General features: G+C 30.9%; 1 protein-coding gene across 1 annotated transcript in view; it reads left to right on the top strand.

Annotated features, from left to right (window-relative positions):
- Positions 1-12,535: 12,535 nt before the first annotated feature.
- Positions 12,536-15,457, top strand: part of LOC131853650 (piezo-type mechanosensitive ion channel component-like) — a gene marked incomplete at its 5' end in the record, with an annotated part of 45,317 nt that continues 42,395 nt past the window's right edge. Inside the window, 3 exons of the mRNA XM_059204624.1 lie at positions 12,536-12,631; positions 13,894-14,105; positions 14,667-14,790. Coding sequence (XP_059060607.1) covers positions 12,536-12,631; positions 13,894-14,105; positions 14,667-14,790 — 432 coding nt within the window. The remainder of the gene's footprint in view (positions 12,632-13,893; positions 14,106-14,666; positions 14,791-15,457) is intronic.

Here is a 15,457-nt window from a genome sequence, read left to right as displayed (position 1 = left end):
TCCGCTATATTCTTAAAGGTTTAAAATTGATACCCCTCAAACTTATGCATGCTCGATAAATTACTTTTGTGACCCTCAAAAAAATAAGAAATCATTGGAATAAATTCAACTAGCATAAAATATTCAATTTGTGGTGATTCCAGTTACTTCCGACCTTTGCTAATCTTTCTATATTTAAGTCGAAACTCGTTTCAGTATCAAGTCGTTAGTATAGTTAATATAGAGTCTACACGACTCAACATATATTAGGTACTAGCAATAGTATAGTTAGATAAACACATTCCATCACTGTCCCTAATTGTTGCATTATAGTTTATGAGGGCTCCTCGACTTGTCACTTAACCCATTTTTCAATTGATTTCGATAAGAATGTTTGAAAATCGTCTGTAATTTTTTTCTAGTATTTAGGTCATCTGATAAAAACTTACTTTTAATTTTCATAGACTCTCATTATTTTTGTGCATGTATGTGTATTTTTGCCAATTTGAATGATTTGGCAAAGTGGACTTTTACACATCAGTCTGCGTCGGTAGTATTGTCTAATCTATATTCAGTCACAAACCTGTATAAGCTGTGTTTCAGTTTTAAAGGTGAATAATACAGGGTTCGGGGGCATGACACCAGTCTCTCGGGAATGACAACATATGATTAGATCTTGAATGATTATCCATTGAATGGTGAGCATACTGGTCTTCCATTTTATATAAAATGAAATATTTTTACAGTCGATGTAATATAATCTCGCGTCAGTGCACTTAGGGATGATATTTTCGTTACGTATCTACATGTTGAGTAAAATTTATGACGAATCAACATACAAAAAATGTAATACGTTAAACAATCCAAGAAAATACTACATTTATACAATAAATGTTTGTATAAATGTAGTGTTGAAGAACAGGTACAAAGAAGATTGTCGTTTGTGTTGGATAAGGATATTGCGAACACACCCCGAACTGGTGGCGTCAGTGTAATCGGTAATCGGACAGATCACACGCACACACACTGCATGTCATGATATGACACCCTGCCACCGGCCGGCCCACTCCACCCACCCTGGCCATCCACCTGCTTAATTACATATAAATATACCACTCTGATAAATTAAAATAAAATCTATTCCGTGAAATGGTATACCTACCTACGTTCACTGACGACTCGGATTGGGCGGTGGCAAGCTTTTAATTAAATAGATAAAATACCGCCTGAATTACATTTGTATAAATCCACACTAATCACACAACGTTCTCTGGTTCTCGCTGAATCTAATTTTAGTGATAGTACTTTTTGTTAATTAAATTAATGTACTTAACTTTCACTTCTACACCGATACAGGTAATTTAAGTATTTCATGTTTTACAGGTTGGAAATATAATTTTAAGTAATAACATTAGTAGATTTCTTTTTTGTTATCACCCGAAGTTGTCAATATCACACGCTTAATATTAAGTATGGCGAATATTTTTATAAGTATTTCAGTATGTCAGTGTATAGTACAAAACAATTTCTGTTTTTTTAATAAAGAGCAAGTTCTATTTATTCCGAATAATAAAGGTAAAACTCTTAGTACTCTTGTCTTGAGACTTTTCATATCATTCGTCTTTCAGAGTTTTGTTCAAATTGATTATAAACTATTAATAGTTACTGAAATCTGTAGGTATATAGACTCTGTGAAAGAAATGGATAGAACAGTTAAGTAATAGTTGTAGGTAGATAATGTAGATTGAGAGACCCGATCTTTATAAATTGGAACTATATGATGGGACCAGATTTTTGTGTTCTAAATACATCCCTGCACAGAAACACAATAAAATATATTACCCAAAGCGCCACTTGAAAATATAACATAAAAAATACAAAAACCTTCTATGAATTTGTGATCTCATCAAAAACCCGGTTCGATTCTGTAGCAGTCTTTAATCTAATTCCGAATTACACTACGAGTACGGTATCTATTTTTTATTTCTTAAAAGTATAATATCGTTATAAATGTAAAAACCTGTTCGAATTATTTATTCGGAACCCTCGAAGTGTGAGTTCAATTTGCACTTTACCGGTTCTATATGATACACAAATTATCGGTGACCTTTGATGCGAAGAAGTATATGACTTGTTTATAATACTTTGATAACTCTAAATGTTAAATTACTAAGGTATATTTTTAAATATCCTGCCAAGATATGACCTATTGACCACTACATGTGCCACCCAATATGTCTGCAACCGACTGTGTCTACAGTAGTTACATGTAATTTTAATTACCGTGCTGATATTTTTTAACAACTACAGGAAACTTGTACCGCATTGTTGACTCCAAAATCATGAGGGTGATGTCATTTTCAGGTTGCTATTATTCTACAATTGTAATAAATAATTTTGTAGTGCCGCTAAATGTAAAAATAGGTACATTATAAATACAGCAAACTAGTCCATTCATAGTTCAAGCATGTTTTGGCAGGCCAGCGACTACTAGCATTACCTTATCAGACGACTGATTCACAAGGTCACATAAACACGGTTCAACTCCCATGTATAGTTAAAGTGCCAACCTAAATAAGAATGATCTCATCAACGCATCGCATTGCTTTCATTATGAAAAAATTATGTTACGGTTGCGGTACCATTTCCTATGACTAAGATGGTAACCTGTAATTTTACTGCCATATTTTATTCTTGAAATCGAAGGACGCCTTATAAGGCTTAACGGCGGAAGTAGGTGAAATAAACGCATTAATGCATGATTGTGTACAAAGTCAAGTTTTGATTATTTATTTCATTTTAATAAGATTTCATTATCTGCTATTTATTATTTTTTTTATTAATTTATTGATTTAAATGAATACTTAATAATGTTACCCATCCTGTTGCGTATATTAGTATTTTGCCAATGAGCTGGTTTTTCACATACAACATACACCTACATCTTAATAAATAAATGGCGAATACAAAATAGTGGTTTGAAATAGCAAACTGGTATACATTAATCAACAAGCCTAATTATATATCAAGGATAGAGTAAATATATGTATATATACTGTGGAACTGTTTTCACGTAGGTGAAATATATGTATTATCGTACGGTACAATGAATTAAATGAGAACTTTATTATTCTATTTTAACAACATCTTTTGGAAATTATGTAATATATTTGAGTAATATATTTATAGGCTAAGAAATTAATTGTATTGATAAATTTTGTATATCATTTATTCGCTATTATGAATTCAGAATGATCCCATCACATTTTGATTCCGTAGTAACAGATAAAAATAGAAATCCTTGAATTACACCTTAGTTAATAGCGCTGAGTGAGTACTTTAGGATTATAAACTGCCTATATTTGAAGCATTTCGAAAATGAATCGACGATATTAAATAAAATCAGGTAACTTACCCCACCATGAACTATGGATTATCTACAGACTGTTTACTAGTGGCATTATGAATGACGTTTTCCAAAGGACCGAGTGGAGCTCTGTGTTTGAACCGACCCACATGTACTGTACATTGCTAATCATCATAACTAACAACCTCTTCCCTCCTAACCCTTCCCTCATATATCGTGAAGCTTTATTATATACAATACTAGCTGCACCCGCGACTTCGACCGCGTGGAATTTAACTTTATTTTTCTAAAAATAAAGAATTTATTTCAAAATAAATTTAAAATTAAAAGTTAGCGACTAGCCGGAACAAACAGACTGACAGACAGACAGATAAAAATTGTTATTTTAAAATATATAAAAAATATATATATATTTTATGTGTATTTACCGTATTTATATTCATATGCAGGTAGTAAAAACGGTTATTTCAATATTACAAACAGACACTCCAATTTTATTTATATGTATAGATTATTCCGATTGATGGATTAGTAACTGCGATATGTCGGTCTACTCTTGAAAATATTACTGGTCCAATAACATTGTATTGCGCTGTTTCCTACCTTTTTATACTCTTAATTAATAGTGGTTAATGAATAAACATATTGTTATAGATTCATTCAGTTTAGTATTTATTATGTTTCAAAAGAACAGTACAAATATGGAATGGATTGAATGATATTAAGACTAGTTCCAGACTACACCTGCTGACCTAATAAATATAACTACTGTCTAATATTTTACCTGCAAAAATATAAAACTAATAGAACGATAAACAATATTTCTACAACGGCCGGCAAGTCTTGTACCATGAACATTAATGTAAACGAATATACATGTTTACGTTGCCCTTTTGTTCAAGCGCATTGCTACTTTGTGTCTGACCTTCTTTCGTATGACTGAGATCATAAAGTGTATAAATATTCCTAAGTATACTTAAGTGCCATTTACAAAAAAATCATCTATGTAATAAGATATGTTATTTTGTTAGTTTTATGTGTTTATGGATCATAGCACTCGTAAAGCTAATTCATTTTTGTATGTAAACTTTTTACGCATGTAAATTACTGTAATACTTGACAAAGAAAACAATAAGAAATGTTATCGATATTTGTTTTAATAATTACTAAAAGTGCAAGTTTGTTTATTTGACTATGTCTGAACGGATTTTGATAACTGCAAACAAAAAATGAAGACCCCATATTTTCAAATAATTAATATTGAAAATATGAGAGCATTTAACATTAATATGATAGACCGCGGTTTTACTCGCCTAAAATCAATAAGTTGGCAGTACGTAAAATAATCTGTGCAAAATGTATATAGGTACGTGCATTGACTGTTGATCGAATCACCTTATTCATTCTTTTATTTCTAGCAGGAAGTAGTAAATACTAATATACAAATATATTTAGAATTTATAACGACCAACATTAAGTCGGATTCAATCGATATGATGTATTGGTGTAATGGATCGTTCATTACGAAACTCACTCGCTTCTTGGTAGAAGAAGTAATTTTCGTAGTATTGGTATGTTACTCTAAAGTGTTTGTTAACTGTCGTTATAAAACTCATTTGAAATAGTCATACTAATTTACTGCTTCTGTCCCAAATATTAATGTTTCATCACAATAATTTATTGTTTTGAATCAACAAATTAATGCAAACTGTAAGATCACTCAGTCGTCGCCGTTTTATTGGCAGCCGCCCACGACTATTCTCCAAGACTTATTAAACTCGTTTTTCCAACTTCTTTTAGGAAAGGCATTTTCTGATTTTCTACTCTAATCGTTAATATTTTAGTGACCTTTGGATCGAATAATAAGTTGTCCTGTATAAAACCGACATCAAGCCCATATATCAATTTAATTATATATTTGGAACTTTTTAATCAATCACAGAAGAATATATTCATCTGTGATTCATTAATGATCATACTATACATGGAGCTTTATGTATATTGGTGAAGGTTTTTACTTCCCCATCAGGTGGGCCGTTAGTTTTTTTGCCATTCCAATAACATAAAAAAATACCTTGCTGTAAAACTTTCTTTCCAATATTCATTACTGATGTCATGTACTATTTATGATATATATAAAATATATTATAGGAAAGGGTAATAAAATTATAGAGAAAGCGGTTACATTACTCCGTGCTTATGATGTATACTTACCAGAATACTAAATATCTTGTATCATAGAACTTACATATGAATATTGTAGATATGAGGCTTGTTTAACATACAAACTTTCTGAACTCACGAAGTTGAGAGGTTAACAGGATATAAAATTACTGTACATTTTACCTACTAGTGTATAATTTTTACATATAATAAACCGTAAATAAACTAAATATTCTTTGAATCGTGTTTACAGATACATATACACAATAGTGGATACAGTAATTAGCTTGTTTGGTTTATATTCTCGTGTGTTACTGTTTAAGGTACATAAAGTTAAATATTAACGTTACCTATAACGTAAATTATATATATACTATATATATCTAAAATGAAATTTATATATGTTAAATTTGTGTCAAGATATATACAGTCATTACTGCTATAATAAAGAGGAAATAGAATGAGTTTTTATATGTCTGCTTTTAATATATTTATTTATATATTGCGATAAATTTATCAGCAAGTAACAGGCTGCATGGACAGCTCCGAATCATAAAATTACTATGAAATAAGATTGCCTAAGAAGATAGATCATCATTTTTTTGTCAGTAATCTCAGGTCAATCTACGTTTAGATGCCTGATTATTGCAGAAACATACGCTTTCAACTCAGCTTGGAACCAACCCATTATATTTATTATGAGCAGACTGACATATGTTTATGCATAGTACGCATATTTCTAGGTTTCAGACATCATACAGAGTTTCTGATAATATCGAGTAAAAATATATTTAAAATACAAATAAATAACATAAGCGAAAACCATTAAACTACGGAAAACATGGAATTCTAAACAAGTTTGATTACAAATCATAATTACATATTTCTCACGACCCAACACCTACGTGCCGAATAGGAAGTTATAATAAACAAAAAATAGGACAGGTATTATATTGTTTAGGTAGATATTTTTTCCAACTTCTTGTTTGTTCCCTGTTAGCGCCTTAATGCCTCAAGCAATTGTCATAGAAAAATGGTGTACATTTGTTGATGAATAAAAACTATACGATACTTTTTACTCCCCTGAAACGAGCGAAAGAATTTTTGAAATCCCTTGCTTAGTTCCGTAGATTGTCTTCTATGTCTAAACGTATAAAAGTCACATATCCTTCTTACAATATTAGACATAACTACTCGTAACTCTTTATCAAATGCAAACTAATAATGAGAACAGCTTAGCATAAGTATATACACGTACCTATATTTGCTTATATTGCTTGCTTGATGCTGAGCATATTCATTTACGAAGTGATGTTTGATTCTAGATAGATAATTTAATGAATTTATAAAAGTTTTGCAATTTTTCATCTGTATGGCACAGCATAGGTAAGTTCGTAAAATCAATTTGGTCTCTACTTTGTTGTATGACCTCAAATGTACCATTATGTTATACATATTGATACCTAATAATTAATAACCCTAATGTATAATTCAACTTCGAAGTATCGGAAGCCGATTTTTTGCGGTTACGTATAATATTGCAAATATAATTTCCTTATAACCTAGTGCATGACAATGTGGAGAATAATAAATAATATGCATGTTTTAATTGTCTATGGCGAGTAAAAAACTAGTTATTACCGTACATGCAATATCGTACATGTAGGTATTTTCACTATAAATTTCATTTACATTTCAGTTACGTATAATAAAATTTATGTGGTTAATTTATTATAATCAAGAGTTATCTATATGAATAAAAAGAATCAAATAATTTGCTGAGCGCAAAGCTGTCAAATGGCAGATCAAGTGGTTTAGCTATTTTTTTATTATTGCTTATTTGTAACTGGCTAATTAAAAATGGTAGCTATAAGAAAAAAATTGGTGAACTTTATCAAAATGATAGAAACAAAACAATTCTTGTAAAAATTATCTTTGATCTGTGTACGGATTTCACTAATATGTTATATTATGTTAAGCTGCATTACTATAATAAAGTGTTTGTTTATTACAATCAGAATAGTTGTACGGGTAAGAAAACGCGTGCTTTTTTTGCTTCTTAATTCACTGTCGCTGATCATTAAATCATTCTGCTCCAAACAAAACGAGTTTATATCGTTACGATTACGAACAATATGTCACTAAGCGGGTGCTAAACGCACTTTCATTTCAAGCGACTCGATAGCTTCCCAATGTATACCTACAAGCACAGATAAGATAATAAGTACATACTACAAGTTTGTTGGATTCTTTTGCCTTCAATACTTTTATTCTGTGTCCCAACATCAGTCGTAGCACAGATAAGAGAATAGTACATAGTCACAGTAAACATATTATATATTTACTGTGACTGAAATATTCTGTGTAATGTGACTTGTTATGGAATTCATTAAACTAAACTTACGTATTGAGTGCGGGTATTATTTTAGATTAAGAAATTTCTTGTTTATCACATAGTCATTTAGACTTCGTTAATCCATTACCATCTTTAAACATATCTTAATAATATTATAAACGCGAAAATAAAAAGCAGTAGTTAGTTTTTGCTTCACGTATTACTGTATTGATATTATATTGTTGACTATTTCACTTCTTTCCATCCATGTGTGTCTCAAAAATATATAAAAAGTCAATCTTATTTGCATTAGAATCGACTTGTTTAATCTATTAGAAATAAATATGATATGAGTTAGAAGGAAATTACTGACCTACACGTCTGTTCCCGATATGTGATCGATGGATTCCATAAATCTAATATCTGGAATGAAATTACAGACACTAGATTCATGGAATCTAACAGAAGTCTAATGTCATAAATTATTAAACTAAGAAAACAAAGAGTATATAGAACAAGAGGTACAAATTAGAACCATAGTCATAGCTGTTAGTCATCATTTAGTCTAGGTATAATAAACTTATGACTATTCCTAAGTAGAAAAATTAATAAGAAACATAAAAACAACATGCAGCTCTCAATGTAAACGAAATGTATGTATAGATATTTTATATATTGGGATATACATATAGATATAGAAGACTTATAGGTAGAACACATAGGTTTACATATAGGCTGAATTTTTATTTCAGAGAAAAATTTGAAATATAGGTAACGGTGGTAGGTAAACGGTAACGTAGGTTACGTTATCACATTTTTACGATTCTTAAATAGTGTTGTGGCGTGTTCCTATATAGGAATTATTAAAAGGAATATTCATTACCGATATTTATATGTTATTTTTTAATGTCACTTCTGGATCTTCTGTAAAATTAAGGCAAGTAGCCTTAATTTTGCATCTATTCATTGATGATATACTAATTCCTGCCCAAAAATGTCGTCTGTATCTTGATCATCCAATCAAAATTTGGCTCTACAATAGTGATACTCGATTAGTGGTATGTTGAAGACCAATGGTTCGCCGGGGTTAGAGTAATAGTCTTCGACAAATTTAAACTTTTATTATGAAAGTTGTTGAAAATTACAATTATCAGTTAATCGCACGTCTTAAATATATTGATTTCAAGTAAAAAATATTTTTGTTTAGTACTTTTTGTTTTCGTTAATCTTGTGATCCAGGGTTCACTATTTTTAAATTCAATCAAGTCAAGTGGCCAAGAACATAAACGAAAGGTATATGCAATTACGACAAAACTAAGTAATAATAATAAGTAAACATTACATTACTGTGTCGTTATTCATCGCAACTGAATAAAGACACGTTTGTAAACATTACAGATACCTACGCATATGTAAGTTAACAGCTTTTTATGATGTCAAGACCTGAGGTTGAAGGTTGTCCTAGGTTAATAACCCAGTTGATTATCATCCTCATTATCACAACATTAACGTCCTCTAATCATAGGTCGGATCATACCTATTAGACTATAGAGTGCAGTTCTTGTCGTAATTCATTGTCTCCCTGCAACATTGTTCAGATCGCTAACCTTTACTGTTTAACTTACACTGTTTCACTAACTAGCCCAAAATTACTACTATAAGGTGGACGGGTATGTTAGTAATGGGGACTAGTTTGTTAGTAATATACCCTGTCAGGTCGATCTGTACAGTCTCCTCTGGAAGCCATTGCGGTTAACTGCTGGTATATGATGATAGGCCAACTGAACTAACTGCAACATTACCCTGTCATCCTCCGCTGGTGACCCGCCAGTGTAGACCGCTGACATTATATTATAAATCATTTATTGATCAAGCAGTAACGAACTCCGTGGGCAAAATGCAGTATCATCTTGTTGAAATTTGGCAATGCTTTTGGTTACGTTTTCTGAGACTTTTAAAATTTGTAATAATAATCGGAATCACCCCCGACGAGCTTGATTTCAGTTAATTCTATTTCAATATTGTATAATAAATTTTCCTGTGATATCCTTGACCACTTGAGCGAAGTTGAGGCTAGCCAATAGTGTGTGAATAAAGCACAATATGTAGGTATACACTATATAGTAGTAGTACTAGTAGGTACCACTGATAGGTATTTTGATGTAATGACCTGAAAAGTAGGAGATAAATATTAAACCATCGAATATAATTACACAGTTACATTGTTATGGCGATATTACTACAGTAACCTTAATGAAATAAAGTGATAATTATGTTCTCTTTTATAGCTATTTTGTTATGTTATTAATTGTTTATTAGTTTTAGACAATATTCACTTTAATTTGATAATACTCATCGAAAGCTGTACATAAGTAGATAGTCGTAATGTTCATGCCTAAAATGAGTAAAATTAAGACCCTTTTTCTTTTTGAAGTAGTTCATTAAAAATATTTATTTTCAATAGATAGGAAATCTAAGAAGATACATACCTACCCATTTATTGTTGTTGGTTTCTGCATAAAAATATAAATGGGTCTTTACGAGGTACGATGAAACGAGAAATGGGGCACAATATAAAACGAACTGGAACAAAATCTAAATGTTACTGTGACATTTGGGTTAGCCGTAGCCACCTAATATTACTTCTTTCGCACGAATATACAAATACGTACGTGTTTAGGGGAGTTACCTACATACATATGAAAGCCAACGAGTACTACATTTTTAAAAATATTAAGCTTAAGCTATTAATTTTGTCATTATGAATAAAGATGACATAATATTACATATTATGAACAACAATAGACGCCAGTAAATAAATATAAATGGATCTGTTTAATTGTTTTTGCTATTATAATAAGTATACTAGCTGTACACGCGACTTTGTCCGCGTGGAATTTAACTTTATTTTTCTAAAATAAGAGTAGCCTAAGTTACTCCTTATTACATCAGCTACATGCCAGCAAAAGTCCTGTCAAAATCGGTCCAGCCATTTCAGAGATTAGCCGGAACAAACAGACAGTCAGACAAAATTTGTAAAAAATGTTATTTTGGTGTATTTACCGTAATGATATTCATATGCATGTAATAAAAAACGATTATTTAAATATTACAAAACAGACTCTCCAATTTTATTTGTATCTATAGATAAACTTTGCGAACGTAAATGGATTTGACATTGGCTTTTATACTTACCAACCTTATCATTTTATTTTCAAATTAACCTATCGGCACTAGAATGTCAAATTTTAATTGGATTAACAATATCTATGAAGAACAAAAAAATAATGAGGTCTACCATTATTTATTATTACTTTAAAGGTTTTCTTATTACCGTAAAGAGTACGTTTACCTACTATCAATCCGATTTACTTTTTGATTCTTGTCTTAGATAGAGTTCGTTATTTGTTTACCATTTCTAACCTAACCTGCCGCATCTCCTTATGAATCGAACTTGACAGCATTCACTGTGCAAGAAACTTGCCTGTTCAAATTTCTTCTCATTCATCTTGCCCGAGACTGCATCTCGAATTGTTAGGATAAATATATGTGACTATGTTTTGTTATGGAAAAAAAAAACAAGTTACATACTATGTGAGTCATTTGTTCATAGAAAAACCATGAATAAGTCTAATCGTTTCGGCTATTGTGTTTGACTTTTTCTTTCAAAACGAAAGCTAAATTATTAATATAAATACCTTTTAAATGCGCCTACCATTATATAAAATGTAAATGTCGCCATGTTGTTTCATGTTTTATTTATGTTTATAATATATTATAACTTCATGGCAGTCTCATAATACACATATATAAATTGGTAGAGTATGGCGGCAATATTATGCCCTTCGGCTCATGTTTTGTTATGGAATTACATACTATGTGAGTCATTTCTTCATAGAAAAACCATGAAATTAGTCTAATCAATTTCGGCGGCTGACTTTTTCTCTCAATCTAAATTAGTAATATTAAATAAAATTACCATTATATCAAATGTAAATGTGTGGTTTCATGTTTTATTTATGTTTGTAATATAATATAACTAAACATCAGAATCAAAATGTGACTGATTGCTGCTACTGATTTCATAGAAGATATATAAGAGTATTATTTGGGAACTTTATCAATGATATTTGGTGGCGTTTTAGCATTGAATATATATATCTAATTACATTGAATTCCATTAAAACCATTAATGTCAAACAACCTAATAAATTCGTTTCTTTCTGCAATTATTCTCGATGTTAAACGCGCTGTTAAATCGATATATACTACGTATTTGAATCATAGTGTATGTATTAAATTGGCAAATCATACGTATGATAATACGGTACGGTGCTGTAGATAAGAAATAATTATTTGACAATATTTACATATGAATGTTAAATATATAGTACCTATACGATACGCAAAATATAAGAACTTGTTTGTACTAATATTACCATAGGCTAAAAACTTTACAGTGTTCAGTCGCTGTGATTTACAGCTGTAAGAAAGTCATTAACCTTGATGCTTATTAACCGTAAACTTATTTTATTGTAATCATTAACGAACAAAGTATAAGGTTCGTATGCTATAAATAGTAGAAATGAACAAATACCTATAAATCTCACTAAATTCTTTCAATAATTAGATAAAGTAAATCTGTAACCTTACTATGTTATCTATAACTAATGAAGCGTTTTTTTTTTCAGGTATAGCACTACGTCCGTTCGGTCTCTCCTTAATATATCTGCTATTGTATTTATTAGCACCGTTACCCCAGGTTCCAGACTCTCAAACGTTTAGCGGTAAGCCACTGTTCTATTTTGAATTTTAATAGCACACCAATGAATCTATTTTAAGAAATTTTGTGTGACTGGTATGCTGCACTAAACCGAAAATATCGAGTGTTTATATAGCAATGTGAAAAGATTATTTAGGTCAACAAGTGTAAATGTTATCACGGTTAGCGCCTCCTTGTATGCGAACATGAGATAGGAACGTAAGTAGATTAACATCGTATGTGTGTAATGTAATGCATCTATCGACACTATGTTTAGCTGTTCCACGCTTTACTGTGGAGGCATCGATACACGCTCTGTAATCTCTATGCAATTTTCAAGCAAAGTGGCAACAGCTGCAATTAACCATTAGTACTAAACTTATACTCAAACAAAGATAAAAATATAAATTTTAAATATGTAATATGAAGTTACTTACCGTAGTTCGGTCTAATTTTGGTGCTTATTTCTTATATATATATATTGTAACGTTAACACCTTACACTTATAGTTATTTTTAGACCCGGTTAATAATATAAATAACCTTACAATTATGGTCACTACAAACATGACACGAAATTGTTAGATTTTATCATCTCCTAAAATTTATTTATTTATATAACTTCAATGCACAAAATACCAAGGTAAAAGTACATATGGCGGACTTAACGCCTTACGGCATTTTCTACCACTCAACCATAGGTTGTGTAGAGAAACTGTAGGCGGTGCAAATGTAATTAAAATTGTGAAAAAAAAAACTAAAGTTTTGTATTGTTCTGTCGATCTTAGCGCAACTTCTTTCGTCCATAAACATTTTATAATCTAACGATATGACATGGATAAGAATTAAAAACTGTATTACTGACTACTACTGTACTACTGAATTAGCATTTACTTACACGTACGATTTAGCGAAATAGATTAAAAACTAATGATGTTAACAATCATACTATATAAGATACTTATTACCATTATATTATTAAAGTATGGGATTGATATTGATATTTTATTGAATAGAGATACATACATAAAACATTCAATTCAGCTGACTTTTTAAATCGAAATAACACTCCTTATTTGTTGTTCGATCCTAAAATAGTAAACCGAAGCCTCGAGGGCTTCGGTTTCGCCTTTTCTGTCCGTTCATTTTTTTTGCACTGGGCTATATTTTTGAAATTACCATTGTTATTTATTTGTAATTTAAAATGTACACAATCTTATTTGAAATAAAATATAAGAGTCGTTGTATTTTGCCGGTATATAAATATAATAATTATTGTATGTTTCAGGAATAAGGGGTAAATACCTCCTCCTAAATGTGGTGGTGTCAGTTATACTGTTGTTGGCGCATGCTGCATGGCACAGTGCTTTGGCAGCCTTCGCGCCCTATGGCTCTCTGCTTGATGAGTACCCTATCATACAAAAGATCGGGCACAATTTGGGGTTGGTTTCTTATGCTGGAGTAGATCCTTTAATGGCCGTCCATTATTTAGCACCTGAGGTAAGTTACAGTCATATTAGGAATGTGGAAGTGACTGTCTGACAATCATTGCCAATCTGCTGACCGTTTTGTAAAAACCAATTATTACTGAATCCCGCTAGTAATAAATTATACAGTCGAATGTATCAATCATTTTATATGTTTTTACGAAAATTGCGCGGATTGAGTAAGAAATTTATAAGCACTTATGGTTTATATAGAGAGTGCAGAATGCTATCTTTTTTTAAAATTAATCCTTAAAAATATAATATATTAAATCAGTTAATTAAATATTGCACACAATATTGTTAATTGTCAAATCAGGGAATCGAGGTTTGTTACTGTGCTTCTATAGTCGCAAAGTAATCTATATGAAGCAAGGCTTTAATACAGAACCTTAATAATTTTGAAACTTATAATTTAAATTAATTATGGTCGAATTTCGACCATTGGGCGACCACTAGTTCTAATAAATGGAAATTTGACTGAAAGTAACTTTTGTCGTACTTACATTTTTTTAAAATTCATATTTCAGAGATGATCTCTGTGTGAATGTGTAATAATAAGATATTCTAATTCCAGCTAGTTATGACAAGCGTATCCTTGGTGGTATACTTAGTGGTTAAAAAATTGGTAACCGGGCCTACGCCTGATAGCCTGAAGAAAGATTCTAAACATCAGCGGTATCCACTTCTTACAAGCGCTGGTGAGGTTAATTAATTTGGTTTTTAGGAATAATATATGTATACAGCATTTAATTGAGTTCAAAAAAAGAATGTTTATTTAGTCTGTATCTTTATTTTGTTGCCTTAGAACTATTTTCAAGGTGATTCGATTTTCATGCTTCTCTAATTTTATCAAAATTTAACCAGTCATTTTTAAGGAATTATTAATAAAGCGGTTGAAGTCAGATTTTAAGATGCTCTGTGGCTTGAACGTGTGTCATTATATATTATTTTATAAATAAACTTAATTTCAAAAGAAGGTTCTTAATATGACTGCTTCTCCTAATTTAAACTGTTTTGTTTCTCCTTTTTTCACTTCTACTGCCACTCTCAAATAGCTAAATTGCTTTTCTTGGTTCCTTATCCTACCAGACTAACAACGCAATTTCATATCAAATTCGTTATTTTAAGATGCTCCATTTTTTGACATATTGCTCGTAACAGTATTATAACTTGCTCTGCTCGTTGCCAGACCCTTAGTGTGCTTCCAACCCCCGCCGGACCCCCTAAACTATACTATTTTATAAATAAACTTACGTCATTTTAATAAAGCTGAAATTTATATATATTATTGAGAGTTCAAGTTTCATATTGGTAACAACGGTGTATACAATTATATGATATGATGAAAGGAACCACGATCCAGGT

The sequence above is a fragment of the Achroia grisella genome, unplaced genomic scaffold, assembly GCF_030625045.1.
Source record: "Achroia grisella isolate CSIRO2021 unplaced genomic scaffold, CSIRO_AGI_Agris_v1 utg903, whole genome shotgun sequence".
NCBI lineage: Eukaryota > Metazoa > Arthropoda > Insecta > Lepidoptera > Pyralidae > Achroia > Achroia grisella.
Note: the sequence above shows the minus strand (reverse complement) of the source record. Positions and strands in the feature narration are given on the sequence as shown.